The following is a 22389-nucleotide window of genomic DNA, read 5'->3' as shown; positions in this document are numbered from 1 at the left end:
GTCACCAAAATAAACCAAGAAAATAACCAATTATTTTTTTATAGAGAAACTTGGTAGGATCAACTAATTAATCCTGGAGGAATTCTGCAATTGTTGCATTTGGAGCCATAGTAAAATTGCAGAATTCCCCTCTGATCGACAAATCAGCATCCCTTAACAGAGGATGAGAAGTGTGAGGCAGCTAGACCAATACAACAGTGTATAAGGATTGAATACCCCAAATTAGATTTTGGAAGGAAAAGTATTAAAATTAAAATATAACCTTTCATTCAGATTGTCTGTAGAATACAAAACTGTGCTTTATGCAGATCTCAGTGTATGTGATGTTTTCTAAAATTTCAATCTCAACTTTTGTTAGCATTGCATGATTTTATTTCCTTTCATTGGGCTTTTTTAGGATGTGTGAGATGTTGTAGACTGACCCATGACTCCAAATTTCTTTGGACCTACTGACTGGATAAGTTTCTTAACCAATGGACTTTCTGAGCCTAAAATTACTAGAATAGGGAGATTCTTGGTTTGAATAAATCTGGCCTAATCAAAGCCTATTAGGTGATGCTAGGGACCTCAGAAGGTAAGGATCCCATTCTAATTTGCCCAGGGAGGAGTTCCAAGGAACCACCCATCCACCATCTTTAAAAGGAAAGAAAAAAGTCTTGTTGCTGGCTTGTTGGCTTTGCAACAAGAAACATAAAAAACACAGTGTGTATCAGCAAGTAATCTCTAGTCACCAACAAGTCATTCGACACAAAACAGCAGAGCTTGACAGACCACCGTCTAATCTTTTCAACAGCGTATCAGCTTCCTGAGGCTGAATGAAACCATGTTTGCCAGTGGCTGGGCTGTACAGACACCTCATCAAACACACTAGGGGTGAAAATGAAAGGTTAAACAAACTGTATGGCTGGTAAAATGCTGCTCTGCATCTCCTCTCACTTGTCTATGATTTATTTTTCCCTATTTAAAATAAAATTTTTTAATTTACAGTGGTTTCTTCTTAGCAGGTTTTCCAGTAGACCAGAGACATAAATAAATATAACTTACTTGTCCTCACACTTATTGTAAATAAGTCCATCCCCACCGCAGTTGCCACACCGGTCACCTTTAGTATTCACTGCTTTGAAACAACTCAGCGGGGCCAGATGTGCAGCTGCAAGGAAGGAAAAAAACACAAGCTAAATGACAAGACAGAAATAAAGCATATAATGTATTGTACTAATGCCTCCAATCATATCAAGCATTAAGGGGAAACTGAAATTATTCACCTATAACCAGTTCTTTGAGATGGACTCTGCATATTCATGTATGGGAGATACCTCTGCTACAGATGTGATGGTGGAACATTGAGGTACCAGAGACTGTCAGAATCCTTACATTTTCTCCTACCCCAAGAGTGGGAACCTTTTTTTGGGTCAAGGGCTGCTGACTCACAGAAAAATCAGTCGGGGGACACACACAAGTGAGACTCAGAAAAGAAAAAAACAAACCCTCATTGATGTGGTCCCCAACTGAGAAGGAGAAAGACTTTCCCCACATTTGTTTTGCCCACCAGAGACTAAGGGAGCCTAAAACGAATAGATTTTGTGTGCTACAGCCCCACAGTGGAACAGCGGAGAGGCTGGAGTACCAATGTGGGCTCCCCAAAGCTGGGGAGGGGAGCCCTGAGCCTCGGAGGCTGATTCCAGGCAAGCTAAGGGGCCACATCCAGCCCTCAGGCCTTAGGTTCCCTATCTCTCTCCGGGTATGTCTACACTACCCCGCTAGTTCGAACTAGCAGGGTAATGTATGCATACCGCACTTGCTAATGAAGCCCGGGATTTGAATTTCCCGGGCTTCATTAGCATAAGCGGGGAGCCGCCATTTTTAAATCCCCGCTGCTTCGAACCCCGTGCAGCGCGGCTACACGGGGCTCGAACTAGGTAGTTCGGACTAGGTTCCTACTCCAAACTACCGTTACTCCTTGTGAAACGAGGTGTATCGGTAGTTCGGAATAGGCACCCTAGTCCGAACTTCCTAGTTCGAGCCCCGTGTAGCCGCGCTGCACGGGGTTCGAAGCAGCGGGGATTTAAAAATGGCGGCTCCCCGCTTATGCTAATGAAGCCCGGGAAATTCAAATCCCGGGCTTCATTAGCAAGTGCGGTATGCATACATTACCCCGCTAGTTCGAACTAGCGGGGTAGTGTAGACATACCCTCCTACTGCTACCATCACTGTTGCTGAATTTTCTGAGAGAAAGACTATAAAAGATGATAGAACATTTCACCCATCACACTGAATTTCAATGCTTCCTCCTATTCTCAGGTTGCACTTAGGACTTCAAAGAAGAGGGAGGGTATGTGTGTATGGAGTGACTACGCAGAGTACACCTTGAAGAGTTCTGGTTATAGACTGAGAACCTCTATTTCTTCTTTGAGTGTCCTGTGCCTATTCTTACCCATGAGACAGTTTGACAAGAAGAACTCCCTTTAGAATGATGAAGGTGGGTCCTATATAATTAAAGAGAGATTGAAGTACCAACCTGCCAAATTGTGCAACCAATCTGGATCTTAAATCCAAATAATAGGGTTTTGTAAAATGCTTGGAAAGTGTTACAAGTCTACAGTTCTGGGTAAAAGAAATATGTCTAAGGCATACCTGTGAAGCTGTTGTGGAACTAGTGGAATGTGACCAAATTCTCTCAAGAACAGGGTCTGATACTAAAATGTAGGGCTCATGAAAACATAGACTAACCAATTTCCAGAGTATATGAGCACTTGTTTCTTTTTATTAGCAGGATAGAAATGACAAGATTATGGCACTATATGAATCATTTAGCCCTACTATAATAATAAGATAGACCTTTTTGCACTGAAAGTAACAAGCATGATTTCTTCTGCACAGGTGTCGCCTTGGAAAAAATACAGGTGAGTTAATTGACAGATAAATGTAAAATTCAATCACCACATTACAGATGGGGATGTAACTCTTTGCTATACTTATGAAAACCAGAATGAAGGGTCAGCTGTTAGGGCCTACAATTCACACACTGTTCTAGCAGATGTGACGGATCAGCTAAGCAAGAGTCTTCAACCCCTATCAACCCTTCACAATACATTTATCTTTCTTCTGGCCAGGAGGGGGAAAGATTCTGAACCAGGTTTCTGTCCAAGAAGTAGGCCAGGGCTCATCTGACATGGAATGTGTGCATGGAAGTTTCAAATGTATTAGCATGTATGTGGCTTAGGAAAAAATACAGAGAGTTGGAGACGTTCATTCATATGGAATGAAGAGGGAATCTTATGTCGATACTTAGGGTGAGTTCATAAAGTATGCCATGAATGCTGCAATGACATGCAGGCAGAAGGGATGGCAATGAGAAAGAAGACCTTCATGAAGAGGTGCAATGCTGAACATGAAGCCACTGGTTGAAAAGGAGATTTGGTAAGAACACATAGAACAAGGTGTAAGTCTCCTGGGATAATTGGAGGACTCACATCATACTGAAGAATCTGAAGTCCTTTTAGGAAACATTTTCTAGCTGGATGGGCAAAGAAAGAGATGCTGTCAATCTTAGGGTGAAAAGCACTTATCACTTATCAGATGAAGGGAAATTGAGGTGCAGAGTGACAGTTTGATCAGAAAGGGGTACGAGGGTTCTTTTGGCTATTAGAATGTGGGGGCTATTAGAATTACTTTGGCCACATCTGATCTTTTGCACCACTTTAGAGAGTAGAGGAATCAGCGGAAAAGCGTAACACAGTATCCTTCCAGGTTGTGAGAAAAACATCCCTTTGAGACCACTGTCCTATGCTTGCCCTGGTGCAGAAGCATGTGCACTTCGAGTTGAGGAGAGTTGCAAAGAGATCAATGGTTGGCTGTCCCCATCTGAAGAAGAGGAGATGCAGAACAGAGTTGCTGAGGACCCACACATGGTGTTGGGAAAAGCATCTGTTCAATTTGTCTGAAGTGATGTTATGAGAGCCTGGAATATGTGCTCTAGAAATGTGAATATTGTGGCAAATGCAGTAATTCTAGAGTTTTATTGCTTTGGTACATAGTAATTGAGATCTGGCTCTGCCCTGCCTGTTTATATAGAACGCTGCAGGCAATGTTCTCTGTCAGCTCCCATATGTGATAGTTGTGCAGGAGAGGAAGAAACTGGTGGCAGGCACTGTGGAAAGTATGAAGCTCTAGGCTGATGTGTAAGGATACTTCTTGAGTTGACCATAGGCCCTGGACTGTATGGCTTTGGAAGTGTGCTCCCCATCATATGCAGGTGGCGTTGGTAGTTAGTACATATGAAGGGGCTGAAGGTATAAATTGGACCCCTGAACATAGATTGACTGAGTTGATCCACCACCTGAGAGGTTGTTTTACTGTGTGTTATATAGTGAGGCGGGTTCTCAGAGTATCTGTGAGACTTGAAGAAGATTGCAAACTATGCCTGAAGGCAACACGTGTATCTGAGCATCTGTCACGACAGAGGTGGATACTGCCATATGACCAAGAAGTTGGAGACATTCCAGGACTGTGATGTTCAGGGAGTAGTACAGTGTGGTCACTAGGGATTGTATGGCATGGAATCTCTTGTCCAGGAGCAACACTTAAGCTACCATGGAGTCTAGGTAGACTCCAAGGAATTGTATGGTTTGTGTGGCCTGTGGTGATGATTTAATCTAGTTTATTTGAAGACCTAGGTGTTGGAGGTACTGAATTGTGGTTAGCATTGCCTTGTCATAGATGCCAGCCTTGACGAGGAAGTTATCAAGGTAGGGAAATATGATTATTCCTAGAATGGGGAGATATGCTATTACCACAGCTAGTACCTTGGAGAAGATGTGAGGGGCTGTGGAAACCCAAAGGGAAGGACTCAATATTAATAATGACCCATTCCCAAGATGAATTTTAGGAACCGTCTGTGTGACAGGAGTGTTGCATTGTACACATGGTGTGCTCCACAGGCTGGGGAAGGCACACACCATGTTCCATGGGGCATAGAGGACTGGCTTCCTTCGTCCCACCGCTTCTGCTCAAGGGCCTGCGACTTTTGGGAGTGCAGAGCCACTCTCATCACAACCTTACCAGGGCCTGCAGATGCTCTCGGCTCCCTGACCTGAACTTCCAGGCAATTGTAGGTAAGGGTATGTCTACACTACCCCGCTAATTCGAACTAGTGGGGTAATGTAGGCATACCGCAATTGCAAATGAAGCCCGGGATTTGAATTTCCCGGGCTTCATTTGCATAAGCTGGGCGCCGCCATTTTTAAATCCCGGCTGGTTCGAACCCCGTGCCGCGCGGCTACATGTGGTACTAACTAGGTAGTTCGAACTAGGCTTCCTCATTTCACGAGGAGTAACGGTAGTTCGAACTAGGAAGCCTAGTTCGAACTACCTAGTTCGTGCCCCGTGTAACCGCGCTGCACGGGGTTCGAACCAGTGGGGTTTTAAAAATGGCGGCTCCCCGCTTATGCAAATGAAGCCCGGGAAATTCAAATCCTGGGCTTCATTTGCAAGTCCGGTATGCCTACATTACCCTCCTAGTTCGAACTAGCGGGGTAGTGTAGACATACCCTCAGTGCCTTCCAGTGGTATCCTTTTAGCAGCCCTCCCCTAGTCAACCAGACCACCAGTGACACTCAGAATACCCTCACCTAGTGTGGTTAAGTTCTAGGATCAGTTCCCTGGGTGCAGTCAGCCTTTGACCTATCCATGGTCCTGTTGTTCTTCCAGCCAGCCAGACATGCAAATCTCCCTCTCTGAGCTCCAAAAAGGAAGCTATGCTTCTGCTGTTTCTTTTTATATGGACTTTCTGGCCCCTGATTGGTCAATCCAGCAATTTTTCTGACTAAATGTCTGGAGACTCTCTCCTCTGCTTTTTTCTGGGGTGTGAAGAGGTAATGTCAAAAGACCTCCAGAAAGAGGCCTCTGGATCTAGTACACCCTTTTACACCAACCTAAATATTGAGAAAGATTACATTCTCCTTGAGGGTCTCAGCATTCTTTCCTCTTTAAAATTATTCCAATTTCATTAGCCCTCCCCTAGTATCTTCTGTAGCCAAAGAGGGCTCCCATGCAAGTATCTACCCCAACTTTCCAAACCACCTGTTCTCAAAAATCAGCTGATTTGTATGCTAGGAGACACTCCAACCCTCTTCTATTGCTTCCTGAGCTGAGAAAACATGTAAGATCCAACAGCAGGGAAAGTATGGCACAGTGAGACTGTTTAAATATTTCAATGTTTAATATTACAGAAGAACAGTCCTTACATGTAGGAGTGATATGCAAAACAGTTAGGTCAGGGGGAAGGGCAGATTCCTAGCATAGGTGAAGCAGGATAAACCAAGATTGCAGAAACTCCCAGAAGCCACAAAAACTTTACTCACTTTGTATAGCGCACCTGGGCCAAAATATCTGTTACAGGATGGACTTCCCTGGTCCAGCACCTTCGGGACCTGACTGGTCCTGGATAAGGGATTTTTCCAGACCAGGGAAGTCATTTCAGGCACCCTCCCACACTGGCTTCCTGGCTTCCCCCCGCATCACCGATCACGCACTAGCTCCCGTCCCTCTGCAACCCAACTGAGCTGTGCATTGGCTCGTGGTCCACACCCCTCACAGCACAGCTGAGTCCCATGCTAGCTCCCTTTGCCTCTGGATTTTAGAAGTGCAACCTGTACTGAGTCCTCAGTTGGCAATCATTCCAGAACTGGCTAATGTCCTAAGAATTCATTGAAGCTGCTAAGGATTTTTGTAAATAATAATATAGGACTTACCTTTACCAAATACAGCTTTGCATTGCTTTTCATGATTATTGCATCTCCCTTTGAAACAACAGTCCTTGTTACTGCATGGAGTTCCATCTTGCTTATATACATCCTCTGGGCACCAGTGTGAAGAACCATTGCAGTATTCAGGAAGGTCACAGTAACCAGTACTTTCTCTGCATATTTTCCCTGGTAAATGAAGCTATTAAAATAATAGTACAAAGATCTAGATGTGCTTTCTTTGTGGTGGCCTATTCCATGAGCTACCATTTGCTCTCTTAAAATATGTTTGGTTTAGATGTTCCCAAACATCTCATGGGTAAGGAAAAAGCCACCTGCAGTTTCTTTACCATTTATTTCAACATAGATAAGATAAGAGAAAGATGCACGATAAATACACCTTGTGCTGTTTATTAACGACTGCACTCTAATTCCAGTGTTCAAAATATTTGTGATTTATTTCCACTCTCAAATGATGATTGGGCTTTTAATCAATAATAATAAAGAAAGGAAAAAACAGATTTTGCCCATCTATTATTTTTTTCCATTCTGAGACTGCTGAGGCTAGAGCAGGGGACATTTCACCCACAGTGCTCAGAAGCTAGGTCTGTCAGTCCCTGGGGGAAGGGCCATGAGACCAACCTAACAATATCCTCTTCAGAATGACCACTAAATAGAACTGGTGTTACTGTAGCACCTTGAAGTTGTAGTCAAGGAACCAGACCCTATTGTGCGCAGTGTTGCACACAGAACAAGGCTGGTCCTTCTCCAAAGAGCTATAACCTAAGTATAAGATAAGAGATGGGTACAGATAAATGGGAGACCATACAAAGAATCAGCATGACAGTACTGGACATTTTGATATGCAGTGATCTCAGCTCACCAACAACCTAATTGCTATCAAGTGTTTTGGTAGGCAGGAAGAAAGAGGAGTGTTTTGGGATGGGTTTTGGAGGATAATTACTGAGTTTTAATCAATGTTTATGCAGAGTTTCTCCCAAGAATGAGAGGCAGCATGAGAGAAAGAATGTAAGTCTTTGAAAATTTAACAAGTGGGCAATGGATGCTAGCATCATGAGTGGATTGGAGTTAAGTGTTGAGCATTCAATAGCAAACAAGAGATGACATGGTCATGATTGGCCATGAAGCGCCTTGAAGGTGAAGGCAATTAGGTGAAGACAAATGTGATAGAGAAAAGGGAACCAGAAGACGGAAGAAAGGAGACGTGACATGGTCAAAATGACTGACTAGGAAAATGAAATTTGCCGCAGCATTCTGAAATACCCTTCCCTAGCCCCTCTTCTTGATGTACAAAATAAAGGACAATTGTGTTCAAAAATGGAATCTGTCTTTATTGAACAAAACTGGGGGAGACTGGGAAAAGGAGGTGGGAGAGGGGAAGAGAGAGGCTGGGAGAGGAGAGGGCAACTAAAAGGATCAGGGGTTGGGAACAGGTCCCATATGAAGACAGGCTAAAGAGACTGGGACTTCTCAGCTTAGAAAAGAGGAGATGGAGGGGGGACAGGATAGAAGTCTCTAAAAGCAGGAGTGGGGTGGAGAGGGTACATACAGAAAAGTTCTTCATTAGTTCCCATAAAGAAGGACTAGAGGACACCAAAGGAAAGGAATGGGTAGCAGGCTTCAAACTAGTAACAGAAAGTTGTTCTTCACAAAGCAAAGAGTCAACCTGTGGAACTCCTTGCTGCAGGAGGCTGTGAAGGCTAGAACTAGAACAGACTTTAAAGAGAAGTGAGATCAATTCATGGAGGTTGGGTCCATGGAGTGGTATTAGCCATGGGGTAGGAGTGGTGTCCCTGCCCAAAGTTTGTGGAAGGCTGGAGAGGGATGGCACGAGACAAATGGCTTGGTCACTATCTTCGGTCCATCCCCTCCAGGGTTCCTAGGGTTGGCCGCTGTCGGCAGACAGGCTACTGGGCTAGATGGCCCTTTGGTCTGACCCAGCACGGCCATTGTAAGCTCAGGGCTCAGAGTCGGGGGTCTCAGTGGACCACCTTGATTTTCATGCACACCTGCTCCTGGGTGGCCAGGCTGGCAGCTCTCCTGCCCTAGACAGCTGCTTTCCTGTGCCTAGTGCTATAAAGGAGCCCTACCAATAAGTATTTTGAAAATTCTTCCTCCTTTACTTCTGCCAAAATGCCCAAAGTTAAAAAAAACCTTTGCATTTGAAGCAAAGCAAAACATTTCATTTGAACATTACTGGAAGTTTTTGGTCTGGTCAAAATTGTTCAGTGAACTCTAAATGAATTAACAAATAGTTTTGTGTTGACCAAAACACCCATTTTCAGCAAATAAATGATTTACTAAAAACAAGGTGCACAGCTCTTATTCCAACACATCTACGTGGGATTAGCACATCCAGTACTTGAGAAGGAAACTGTGAAAATGAATGGGGTTGCCACTGGCTATTAACTTGTAAGTAAACATTCAATTTACCATGAACTAAAACGCCTATTATGTTTTTTCTTACCTGACAGTTTTTGCAGCAAAGTCCAGAAATACATTCAGCACCTGGCTTTATTGTACAGTTGGAAAGGCAGCAGCCACTCCGTTGGCACACCTTAAAATACGCAATGAACAACACCTCACCTTAAAAACCTGTGTTGGGACTCTTCTGTAACAACCACATTTACCATTTATTGTTTAATTTCAAACAGTAACAAAGCTTAGTGAATCTGAGAGACAAACTCCCATTTCTCACCATAGTTATGGTGACTATACACCCTGTTTTAGATGTGAATGTCCCTTTTTATGCCTGGTCCCAGTCATCCAAACTGTTCCAGCAAAAGTGGGTTAATATATGCCTGATGTCTAATGTATGAAGACAGTCTCTGTTGTCGTCCAATGAGGTTTGTGACAGAACATAGGACGATGGATTGGTTGGTACATATGAAAGGATGATGTTAGTGTAGCCCAAGATACAGTTAGTGCTTCAGCAGCAGCCCTGGGAACTACAAGTTGTGGATGACAAACTGCAGCATATTGGGAGAACTTCCTGGTTCCTGCCAGCACGTCCCCTCTGCCCCCAGTATGGTCTTTGCAAGGACTAAGCTGGAAGCACATAGGCTTCAGGCAGAGGAGGGGCTGCTAAGGGAAGGTTATTCTCCTGTGTAGTATCTGGAGTTCTTCAAGATGGTTGTCCCTGTGGGTGCTCCACCTTAGGTGCTTCAGCGCCGCTGAGCCCGAGACTGGAGATTTGTGACAGGAGCGCCCCTGGCTGGCCACATGCACAAGAATCTGGTGTGTGTTCTGAGGAGACTACTTCACATGCATGACCAGGCCTCCCATCTCCTCAGTTCCTTCTCTGACCCAGACGTGCTGTATTCGAAAGACAGGGAAAGGAGGTTGAGTGGTGGAGCACCCCTGGGAACAACCTTCTTGAAGAACTCCAGCGACTACACAGATGAGTAACCTTCCCTTCTTCTTTGAGGAGCGTCCTGTGGGTGCTCTACCTTAGGTGATTTCAAAGCAGTATTCGTAGTAGGAGGTGGGAACTTCAAATGCTGAGCCTGCGAGGCCCAGCGTATTGTATGGCCAAATGTTCTCTCTGACTTAGCTAATGTCTGTATTGCATAATGTTGTATGAAGGTATGTGTTGACATCCATGTGGTGGCCCTGCAGATATGTTCTGTTGGGACACCCTGTAGGAATGCCATTGTCCTTATAGAGTGAGATTGCACAGTTGATGGGGGCTATCTCTGGGCTATGATATACACTAGTTTAATGCAACTAGATACCCATTTTGAGAGTCTTTTTTTCGATATAGATAACCCCTGTGACCTCTCTGTTGATGAAAAAAACAGCTGAGGGGTTTCTGAAAGGGCTTTGTCCACTGTAGGTAGAATGCTTGTGCTCTGCAGAGATCCAGGGTATGGAAAGTATCAGAGTATCCATGGTAGTCTGGATCTGCAAAAGTGACAAGGAGTCCTGTAGCATCTTATAGACTAACAGATGTATTATAGTATAAGCTTTCGTGGGCAAAGACCCACTTTGTCAGATGAATGTAGTGGAAATATCCAGAGGCAGGAATAAATATGCAGGCCAGAATCAGGTTTTTGTCACAAGGCCTCCAGAAAGAGGCCTCTAGATCTAGTACACCCTGTTACACCAAACTAAATATTGAGAAAGATTACATTCTCCTTGAGAGTCTCAGCATTCTTTCCGTATGTAAAAGAATAAATGGACACAAATCAGACATTAGGAATGGCAATATACAAAAACATGTAGGAGAAACACTTCAGTCTCCCTGGACACACAATAGCAGATCTAAAGGTAGCCATCCTTCAGCAAAAAAACTTCAAGACCAGACTTCAAAGAGAAACTGCTGAGCTACAGTTCAACTGCAAGTTTGATGCCATCAGCTCAGGATTAAACAAAGACTGTGAGTGGCTAGCTAACTACAAAAGCAGCTTCTCCTTTCTTGGTATTCACATCTCCAGATCAGCTGCTAGAAGTGGGCCCCATCCTCCCTGCTTGAATTAGCCTCGTTATCTCTAGCCTGATTCTGGCCTGCATATTTATTCCTGCCTCTGGATATTTCCACAACATGCATATGACAAAGTAGGTCTTTGCCCACGAAGCATATGCTCCAATACATCTGTTAGTCTATAAAGTGCTGCAGGACTCCTTGTTGCTAGGGTATGGAAAGCCACTTCTTTATTGTCCTTGTGTGGATTAGGGAAGAAAACAGGTAAGTATATGGGTTCATTGCAGTGAAACTCGGTAAGTACTTTGGGTGGAAATTTGGGTTGAGTCCTAAGCGTGACCTTATCCTTATGAAATAAATATTGCGTATGTTAGATCCACCATTAAGGCTGCTATTTCACCAACATGTCTTACAAAGGTGATTGTCACAACAAAAGCTACTTTAATTGATAGGTATAATAGTGAACAGGTGGCAAGAGGCTCAAAGGGTTTACCCACGAGCACTTTTAGTATAAGGTTCAAGTCCCATGCTGGGATTGGTTCCTTGTATGGGGGAAACATGTTGGCTGTGTCTAGACTGGCAAGTTTTTCCAGAAAATCAGCCACTTTTCCGGAAAAACTTGCCAGCTGTCTACACTGGCCGCTTGAATTTCCGGAAAAGCACTGACAATCTCTTGTAAGATCATCAGTGATTTTCCGGAAATACTATGCTGCTCCCGTATGGGCAAAAGTCTTTTTCCGAAAGACTTTTGCACAAAAGGGCCAGTGTAGACAGCACAGTACTGTTTTCTGCAAAAAAGCCCAGATCACGAAAATGGCGATCGGGGCTTTTTTGCGGAAAAGTGAGTCTAGATTGGCCATGGACGCTTTTCCGCAAAAAGTGCTTTTCCGGAAAAGTGTCCTGCCAATCTAGATGCGCTTTTCCGGAAAATCATGCCAGTGTAGACGTAGCCGTAGCGTAGACGTATGTAAGCAGAGGCTGAACTGCTGCTTGCTATCAGCCAGCTAAAAGGAGAGACCTGCCCTGGGGTGTGCCCATTACAATTGTTTAGTTCTGCAAGATAATTAATTGTTAACTGCTGATATGTAAATACAGCTCATGCCAGGATGGGGAGGGAATATGAAGTGTGGCTATGTAAATCCTATTTAGCCAGGGCTGATGGAGGATCAGTGTTGGAATGGAATGTGGTGTATTGTAAATAATTTGGGGCTGTTGTGGGGTCATAAATCATGCTACCCCTAAATGTGGGAACTGTAAAACATGCCACCAGTGCTTGCAGGAGAGACACCACCATCATTGTAAGAGATCTCCGAGGAGCAAGCCTCCCCCCTTCCAGAATTGAGTGAGCTGAGCGAGCTGAGCTGGGGGAAGGGTTAAAGGGCTTGAATCAGCCTGCTTCACACCTGCCAGGTGTGAGCTGTAAGACTGGCCCAACCTGCACCTTTCCCCCTTTGTTTTAAAGACAGAGCTAAAGCAGACTCCATGAGGAGTCTTTTTGCTAGTCTAGTGGAAGCTGGAATTCTTTGCCAGTCCAGGTGGTGGCTAAAGAGTTGAAATCACTAAGAGCTGAAATCACTGGTTTGGTTGGGAGCGAGACCCATTACAGCCAGCGAAGCAGCGGCGGCCAGCAGAGTGGCTGGTGGGAAACACTGGCCGGTGGCATGGCGAGGCTGGTAGGAGTGGCGGCAGGTGAGGAGCGGCGACCAGCGGCATGGAGTGGCAGCAGGCGAGGAATGGTGGCAGGCGAGGAGCGGCGACCAGTGGCGCGGCACGGCAACCAGCGGCGTGGAGCGGCAGCAGGCAAGGAGCGGCGACCAGCGGCACGGCACGGTGACCAGCGGCGTGGAGCGGCAGCAGGCAAGGAGTGGCGACCAGCAGCGCAGCACGGCTGGTAGGAGCAGCGGCAGGCAACCAGCGGAGTGTCCGGTGGCATGGAACAAGACAGTTGGTGGAACGTGGCGGAGTGGCTCGTAAGGTGCCCCCTATCTATCCCCCCATCCCCATTTCTACCGAGGTTGGGAGGTGAAATCCTGTGGGTGAACTTTTGGGCTGTGTCTACATTGGCATGATTTTGTGCAAAAGCGCCTGCTTTTGCGCAAAAACATGCTACCTGTCTACACTGGCGGGGAGTTCTTGCGCAAGAACACTGATGTTCTAATGTGTGAAATCAGGGCTTTTTGCACAAGAACTATGATGCTCCCGCTCAGGAAAAAGCCCTCTTGCGCAACTGTTCTTGCGCAAGAGGCCAGTGTAGACAGGCAACATGAATTTCTTGCGCAAGAAAGCCCAATGGCTAAAATGGCCATCGGAGCTTTCTTGTGCAAGAGAGCGTCTACACTGGTATGGATGCTTTTGTGCAAAAGCACATCTTTTGCGCAAAAGCACATGCCAGTGTAGACAGTCTCTTGCACAAATACTTTAACGCAAAAACTCTTGCATTAAAAGTATTTGTGCAAAATCTTACCAATGTAGACGTAGCCTGGGACTCTGGGTGGCACTGACCAGGGACAGAGACTTTTGGGGTGTCGGACTTTAGGACTTTGGGTGATTCTTGGCTGGGGGGGGGGGTGGACTTAGCTCATGTTTGGGCTATGAACTCTGTGGTATTTTCCCAAGTTAATGCCATATGACCTCTCTCTGTTTCATTAAATGTTTCTTTCCTACACTCAGACTCTGTGCTTGTGAGTGGGGAAGCATTGCCTCTCAGAGGCACCCCGGGGTGTGTGAATTTCCCAGGTTACTGGGTGAGGGCTCGAGCCGGTTCTGTGTGAGATGGACCCCAAGATATTGAACCCGGCCCTACTTGCTGCCAGGCCTACCCGGCAGAAGAGTTACATGTATAAAGCATTTGACTGACTGGTGTGTGAAAAATGAGTGTCCTTCTAAAGGAGTGGATAGAGCAGAAATGGAAGCAAGGTGCATCCTGATGGTACTCATGCAGAGACATACGTTATGTAGTTCTAATAAGTATTGGAGAATGTGTGATATTCTCATGTGGAGTGGTTCATGGTTGTGAGCTGTACACCAGGCCGTGAACCTTTTCCGTTTCTGACTATATGTCTTTCTTTTTGCAGATCATCTGGAATGTATAAGGATGAGCTGTCCTGCTTCTGGAAAGGCCCTTCCTGTGGAATTTAGCCAACAAGGATCCATGCCCAGAAGTGTAACTTATGGATGGATGGATGGATGGATGGGGAATTCAACTGTTTTGTTGTGTAAGCAAAGATGTAACTGGTGAAAATCGATGTGGTGACCGAATGCTCATCTGTAGCAGGTACGGGTACCACATTTGTTTGGGCCAGTTGGGTGCTATGAGTATTACTCTGTCTCTGTTTCACTTGATCTTGAGGATCACTCTTTGTATAAGTGGAAAAGGCAGGAACACATATGCCAGGTGTGAGTTCCATTCTATACTGATTTAATGGTTGGTGCCTGGGACCGTGGTGTCACAGGTGGATACTGTTGTGGTCTGTAGAAAGCCCAAGGGTCCCAGTATGGCCAGTTAGGGATGATCGGTGGTGGGACCCACTGCGGTGGTTGCCATAGTTGCATTTGCTGAAGAGACTTATGAGAGTAATGTCTCAGTAGATGAGGCGGTTTATAAACCTTATCACCAAAGCTCGCTGCCCCTGAGCTGGCTGGAGTGGCTGTGAGAGTGCCCTGTAGAGTATTTGGGGTACCGTTGGTAACAAACAGAGGCATCCCCAGTACTGAGAGGATTGCCAATTCAGTTGTCATTGTGAACTGTGCAATTGGGGGCAGGGGAAGTAATAGTTGAGGTCAGGAGCCATGAGGGGTTTGCAGCGATGTTGAGTGAATCATCAGCTGCTTTCTACGAGCAGTCAGTGCTGCATGCTTCTGCGGTGCCTGTGGTGTTCCCTCAGGTAACGCACTCAAGCTCAGTGCCATGTGTGAGTGCAGTTTGATTCTCACCACAGCTGATGGAAATCCTGGTCCGTGCAGTTGAGGAGACTTTACCATTCACCTGTATCAGCACTTTCTCTATCGCACAGCGTGTGCGCTTGGGATCTCGGCTCTTTTCCTAGCCAATCCCTTTAGGTTGCTGCTTATCTGATCCCTTTTGTGTTGAGGGCTGGGATGCATCATTAGTATGGACTGAATGCTTCCTTAATGGAGAGTCAGTCTTTAAGGAGAAGTAAGCCCTCTTATTAGGGTTATTCTTCTCCTGTTTCTTTGGGCTCAACTGGGAGGGAGCAGCTTTTTCCGAACCCATCCCAGGTGATTTTTGTCTAGGAGGGGTGGATTGTCCAGGGACTATATGCAACCTGGGCTATGTCTAGACTACATTTTATTTTTGAAATAGGTTATTCAAATTCTGCGGGAATTTGCATAGCTGCTTCTGATCTCACTTTTGAAAAAGGATCTTTTGAAAGTAAAAGTAGTCTGGATGAGGGTTTTTTTGGAGCCCCCCTCCCCTTTTTTCAAAAAAAAAAAAAAAACCCAACCCCCGCTCTTTCTTAAAAAATGAGTTTTTCGTGGTTTTTTCTCCATTGTCAGTTTAAACATACCCCTAGGCTACGTCTAGACTGGCATGATTTTCTGCAAATGCTTTTAACAGGAAAATTTTTCTGTTAAAAGCATTTGTGGAAAAGAGCATCTAGATTGGCCCGGACGCTTTTGCACAAAAGCACGTTTTGTGGAAAAGAGTCCGTGCCAATCTAGACGTGGTTTTGTGCAAGAAAGCCCCGATCGCCATTTTCGCCATCGGGGCTTTATTGCGCAAAACAGTTTTTAGCTGTCTACACTGGCCCTCTTGAGGAAATACATTTTCGGCAGTGTTCTTGCGCAAATTCAAGCGGCCAGTGTAGACAGCTGGCATGTTTTTCCACAAAAGCAGCTGCTTTTGCGGAAAAACTTGCCAGTCTAGATGCAGTCCTAGTGTTTTTCTCTATTTGGAGCATTTTTAATTGCAGCTCTCGCTCTCTTGGATCAGTTGGTCAGTTTCTGGCAATGTGGGCAGTTGTCTGTAATGAGCTGCTGCCTGAGAAAGTGGAGGCTTTGTTTGTGGCCATCAGAGACTGAAATGTAGAGTTTGCAGGTCATACACCATTTGAACCTGGGTGAACCTGTCATATCCTGTACCTTAGGGTCTGTAATAGCATGAGGCTGATATACGCTGTGAAGCCTAGTGAAGCCAGTGCTGCTGCTTTTTTTTTTTTTAACAACTGTTAAAGAGTAAAGATTAGTAAAGATTAGAACTGGTCCTCTGAGGTAAACTATTCATAGATAGATAAGTATTGAGTGAAGTGAAAGGGAGACTGCTGATCTGTGATCTGCAGAGGTTAAGAAGGAACTGGGGGGTCGGCGGGGGCGGCTGCACATGTGCAGTAGGCTCCTCAAAACACACACCAGCTCCTTGTGCACATGGCTGGCCAGGGGCACTGCAATCCCGTTCTGTGTTGTTTACAGAATAAAGCCTGTTCCTGGTGGTTTGTCTGAGTGGGTCTGGTCTGAGATGAGCGCACACACTAATACACAATGCAGCGCATACAAAGGAGCCTCAGGCCTAGTCTCTCAGAGTTGTGTAAAAGGTCACAAGGCTTCCCCTATGTTGAATAATTTCATATTAGGCTAGTCAAGAAGAAGGGTTACATTAGCTTTAGTAGAAATTTTGGGTGTGGATGTTGTGCAGGGGTGAGGAACCTCAGGCCTGGAGGTTGGATGTGGCTCCTGGCTTGCCTGAATCTGGCCCCTGAGGCTCAGCACTGGGGAGTCTGTGCTGGTGCTCTAGTACCCCTGCCCCCCCCCCCCCCACCTGTGGGGATAGAACATACAAAATTTACTACTCTGGGCCCCCTTAGGTTCTGGTATGCAAGGGGAATGTGAGGAGTGTCTTTCTCCTTCTCAGGGGCTTCTTACTTCTCACTTGTATGCAGCCCCTGATCGATTCTTCTGTGGGTCAGTGGCCCCCGACCGAAAGAATGTTCCCCACCCCGATGTAGTGTGACCTTGTCTTTGAAGATTAGTCATGAGACACACACCTCCATCTGCCCTTTTGCATGTCAGGGGTATTGAGACTAGTGTCTGCAAGACTGTTTCTGTGAGTTTCAAAATTGCATCATTAACGGGCAGAGTGATTTTAGAAGTAGATGAAGGTTTAGAATTTGTACTACTGTGTGCTGGTTTTTCTGCATTTCCTCCAATGGGTTATCCTGGCTTTAGGCCACCTGCTTGAACAATTCCTGGAAGTTTTTAAAGTCATCCATGCAGATAGACAGCAGCAATATGATTGCCTCATCTGGGAAGGAGGAAGAATTGTGAGCAGGAGATGTTGCTTCCTGATCAGTGCCTTTTTCTGCATCGTCCCCAACCTCCTGAGTCTCAGCTGGCTGAGGGCTGAGATATGGAATTAGACTTCAGCTTGCTTCTGTGAGCCATGCATGGCCTAGATGGAAAGCCCCAGTAAGTTGCCCAAGGTTCTCATAGAAGAGAGAGTTACTCACCCTGTGCAGTAACGTCTGTTCTTCGAGATGTGTGTCCCCGTGGGTGCTCCACTCGAGGTGCTGGGTCCGTCCCGGTGCCGCAAAACGGAGAAACTTCCACAGCAGTAGCCCTGCCGGCCCGCGCATGCACTCCTGTTGCCTCGCGCTGTTCACGCCGTTACAGCTGAGCGCGGGCCGGCTCGTCAGTTTCCTCCCAACCGGAAGCATCTGCAAAGAGATAAGCAAAAGCTCCAAAGCAGGGAGGAGGGTGGGTCGTGGAGCACCCACGGGGACACACATCTCGAAGAACAGACGTTACTGCACAGGGTGAGTAACTCTCTCTTCTTCGTTGAGTAGTATCCCCGAGGGTGCTCCACTCGAGGTGAGTACAGAGCAGTGGTCAAGCACTATTGGCATGCTTCGGACTCATCGTCTATGCGCTGTGGCCAAGACTGCTTGTGCCACCGCTGAATCATTCCTCAATATTCTCGTAAGAGCATAATGTTTGGCAAATGTCAGAGAAGATGACCAAGTTGCTGCACTGCATATATCCTGCAATGGCACCCCTCTAAGGTACGCAGTGGATGTGGCCATGCCTCTGATAGAATGAGCGTGAGGTCGCCCCGGTAAGGGTTTGTGCCGTAGGGTATAACAACGTATGATGCAGGAGGTGATGAAATTGGAGATACGTTCTGTGGAGAGCTGTTGCCCCTTGGAGCGCTCCGCTGTAGCTATAAAAAGATGCCGAGACTTCCTGAAGTCGCATGTTCTATGCAGATAGAAGGCCAGCGCTCGTCTAACATCGAGTGTATGCAAACGTGAATCTTCTGGTGAAGAATGAGGCTTCGGATAGAATGTTGGCAGACTTATGGGCTCATTTATATGGAAGGGTGAATTTACCTTCGGGAGGAAGGGGGGGTGAACACGAAGCAGAAAATAACGTGTACGGTGGGTCGGCCGAAAGAGCTGCCAACTCACTAACTTGACGTGCTGACATAATTGCAAGAAGGAATGACACTTTCATCGTGAGCAAGCGCAAGTTGCTAACGGCTCAAAGGGGGGATGAGTTAGCGTGTCCAGTACCAAAGATAAGTTCCACGGCTCCGGTGGAACTGTATGGGCTGGATATAGATTACCGAGCCCCTTTAGGAATCTTTTAACTAACGGATGAGCGAACAGCGAATGTCCGTCAATGGGAGCGTGAAAGGCCGAGATTGCTGCCAAGTGAACTTTCAGCGAAGCATTTGCTAACCCGTCTGTCTTCAGCTGGAAGATGTAATCCAAAGTATGGTGCACCGGTAAAGAGAGAGGGTCGAAGTCCCTCTCCAGACACCAGGCTTGGAACCGATGCCCTTTATAGGTATAAGCCTTGCGAGTGCTATGGCGTCTGCTATTCATAAGTACATGCTTCACTTCCTCAGAGCAGGTCATTTCCGGTGGCTGGAGCCAGTTAGGAGCCATGCCGTGAGCTGCATGCAATCGATGCTTGGATGCAGCATCGAACCGTGCTGTTGAGACAGTAAGTTGGGCATCAGTGGAAGTCGTCGGGGTTGAGCGACCGACATTCTGGATAATTGTGTCAGCCAAATTTGCCGAGGCCAAAAGGGTGCTATGAAGATTACTGTTGCGCCCTCTGTCACTATCTTCTCCAGTGCCCTCGGAATGAGAGGCAGAGGTGGAAACACATAGAGCAGTTGTTGAGAACCCCAATTGAGCAGAAGAGCATCTCCCAGGGAATTCTTGCCAGTACCCGCCCGTGAGCAGTAATGATGACACTTCTTGTTGTGACAAGTGGCAAAGAGGTCTATACTCGGGAACCCCCAGAGATGGAAGAGACCGTGAGCCACCTCGTTGTGTAACTCCCACTCGTGCTGAGGAAGGAAGTGTCTGCTCAGGGCGTCTGCGATGATATTGTCTTTGCCTGGGAGGTACGATGCGGTAAGGATTATATTGTGGTGGATTGCCCAGTTCCACAGTCATATCGCCTCAGCGCACAGGGATCGTGAATGGGCCCCGCCTTGTCTGTTGATATAGTACACCGTGCATATATTGTCGGTGAGGATGTGGACTGCACGACCTCTGATCCTCTGAAGGAAGTGCCTGCATGCATTGGATACAGCTTGCAGCTCGAGGAGATTTATGTGTAGAAGTGACTCCTGTGCTGACCAGAGTCCTTTAACTCGATGTTGTTGCAGATGTGCGCCCCAACCAATCAAAGAAGCATCCATTGTGAGCTGTACTGTGGGTCTTCGTGCGTGGAAAGGGACCCCCAATAACAAATTTTCCGGGATGTCCCACCATATTAGTGAAGTCCTGACATGTCCGGGAATGGACACTGTCTTGCTCACAGCGTGTACCCCCGGCGTGTAGACCTTGAACAGCCAATGCTGGAGACTGCGTAGATGAAGTCTCGCATGCGCCAGATGCCCGAGCAGTTTCAGGTAAGTTAGTATGCTGGATCTGGGAGCAATTGAAACCGTATGTACCAAGTCCCGAATCAGCTGGAATCTTGTTGTAGGTAAGTATACTCTCACACTCAGTGCATCGAGTCTCGCGCCGATAAACTCCAAGTCCTGACTCGGTGTCAGGGACGATTTGCTGAAATTGATAATGAGGCCCAGAGCCTCGAATACGGCTGTGGTGGTGGTCACTGCCCACGTAGCCTCTTCGCGAGTCGGGGCCTTTAATAGGCAATCGTTGAGATACGGGAAAATCGCGATATTGAGGCGTCGGAGGTAAGCAGCTACCACCGCCAGGGTTTTGGAAAACACCCGTGGTGCTGCTGACAGACCGAAAGGTAACACTCGGTATTGGTAATGTTCCACGTCCACTACGAAACGAAGGAATCACCTGTGGGCCGGGTGAATTGCTATGTGGAAATAGGCGTCCTGTAAGTCGAGGGACGCAAACCAATCCCCTTTGTGGAGAGCCGGGATGATAGACGCTAACGTGACCATTTTGAATTTTTGTTTTCTCAGGTAGCGGTTGAGTCGACGCAGGTCCAGGATAGGCCTCCAACCCCCTGACTTCTTCTGGGTGAGGAAGTACCTGGAATAGAAACCTCTCCCCCGGAATTGAATGGGTACCCTCTCCACGGCTCCTATAGTAAGTAGTCGGGACACCTCTTGCTGTAGAAGAGTCTCGTGAGAGGGGTCCCTGAAAAGGGACGGGGAGGGTGGGAAGTGGGGGGGGATGGAGTTGAAAAGGATGGCATATCCTGAAACAACTATGTCGTTGACCCATTGATCAGTGGAAATCAGAGACCAGCGATGTTGATAAGGCCTCAGCCGATGATGGAATAAGGCTACCTGATTGTGTGACGCTCCCGACAAAGGAGTTGCACGCAGTCCCTAGACTGACCCATCAAACTTGTTGCCGGCCCTGCTGCTGACCGGAAGTCTTGCCAGGTTGTTGTCTTCATTTTTGTTGGCGTTGTCTTGGTCTCTGTTGTTCATATGGCTTGGGGCAGAATGTTACGTAAGAGAATGGTCTCTGTTTGTTATAGGGCGTATACCTCTTACGTTTATATGGAGGTGTATGCATGCCAAGCGTTCTAAGAGTCGTACGGGAGTCCTTGCCTGAGTGGAACACCTGATCAGTGGACTGGGCGAAAAGAGACTGACGATCGAAAGGTAAGTCTTCCACTTTGCTTAATAACTCCCTCGGGGCAGCTGCTTGGTGCAACCACGACCCGTGACGCATAACTACCGCAGTAGCCGTGGCTCTAGCTGCTGCATCAGCCGTGTCTAGGGCGATCTGAAGTGCTGTTCTGGCCGTTGTGTAGCCTGTATTACCTCCTGTATTACCGCCCTCAAGATCTGGTGCTTTGAGTCTGGTAGGTGCTCTAGAAGAGGGACTAATTTGGAGTAGTTGTTGAAGTCGTGATTGGCAAGGGGAGCCGCGTAATTGCACATCCGGAGAACTGAAGTGGCAGAAGAATACACTTTTCTACCTAAAATGTCCAGGCGTTTAGCCTCTTTATCACTTGCCATATTTTTATTTTGGGCCGTCTTTGATCTTTGCTGGGCGGCTTCCATAACAAGGGAATTGGGCTGGGGATGCATAAACAAAAAGTCCATCTCTTTTTGTTTTATAAAGTATTTCTTGTCCGCCTTCTTGTTAGTTGGTAAAGAAGCGGCGGGGGTCTGCCATATGTCATTTGCGATTTCCAGGATAGCCTCATCGAAGGGTAGAGCCAGTTTTGATTTTTGTGAGGACTGCAAGTTCTTCAGCAAGGGATGTTGCTTTTGCTGTACATCCGTAATTTGGATACCCTGAGATTGCGCCACTCTGGCAAAGAGCTCCTGAAACTGTTTGTGATCTTCCGTGGGGGATAGTTCACCAGGAAAGACAGCATTGTCCGGAGATGACTGGTTGGCCGGAGACTCAGGGGTCCGTGGTTCCCTATTTGGAGTGTAGTTGTTTTCATACTTGTCCTGACTAGTAATTGGCATCGCGCCCTCCACAGGCACTGATGGAATTGCCGGTGAAGGCGCGCGAAGTGGAGACGCTGGGCGGGTGGTTTGCGGAGATCGTGATCGTGGATATCGCGTGGTATGAGGACACTGGCGGTCATCATAGTGACGATCACATCTCCGACCGTGAGTCGGGGAGCGTCTACGAGTGTAGGCTCTGGACACCTCGCATCGATGTGAATATCTCGAACGTCCTGAAGACCTCGGTGATATAGATCTGTCAGAAAAACGAGATGGTGAACGAGAATAATAGGAATAGCGTCGTTGATCGTGGTAGCAATAGT

At 46.7% G+C, this 22389-nt stretch overlaps 1 protein-coding gene across 5 annotated transcripts in view; it reads right to left on the bottom strand.

Moving 5' to 3' along the window:
* The window catches only part of LOC102463166 (disintegrin and metalloproteinase domain-containing protein 21-like), a 138820-nt gene that overhangs the window by 45265 nt on the left and 71166 nt on the right, over positions 1-22389 (bottom strand). For all 5 annotated transcript variants that reach the window (XR_003090199.3, XM_075919609.2, XM_025186928.3 and 2 more), the window contains 3 exons: positions 9232-9321; positions 6753-6945; positions 1045-1150 (listed from right to left, as the gene is read on the bottom strand). Coding sequence is in view for 4 of the 5 variants with exons in the window: in XM_075919609.2 (XP_075775724.1) it covers positions 1045-1150; positions 6753-6945; positions 9232-9321 (389 nt within the window). In the remaining variant the exon portion in view is untranslated. The remainder of the gene's footprint in view (positions 1-1044; positions 1151-6752; positions 6946-9231; positions 9322-22389) is intronic.

Source organism: Pelodiscus sinensis, chromosome 1 (assembly GCF_052426305.1).
Source record: "Pelodiscus sinensis isolate ZL-2025 chromosome 1, ASM5242630v1, whole genome shotgun sequence".
Lineage (NCBI taxonomy): Eukaryota > Metazoa > Chordata > Testudines > Trionychidae > Pelodiscus > Pelodiscus sinensis.
Note: the sequence above shows the minus strand (reverse complement) of the source record. Positions and strands in the feature narration are given on the sequence as shown.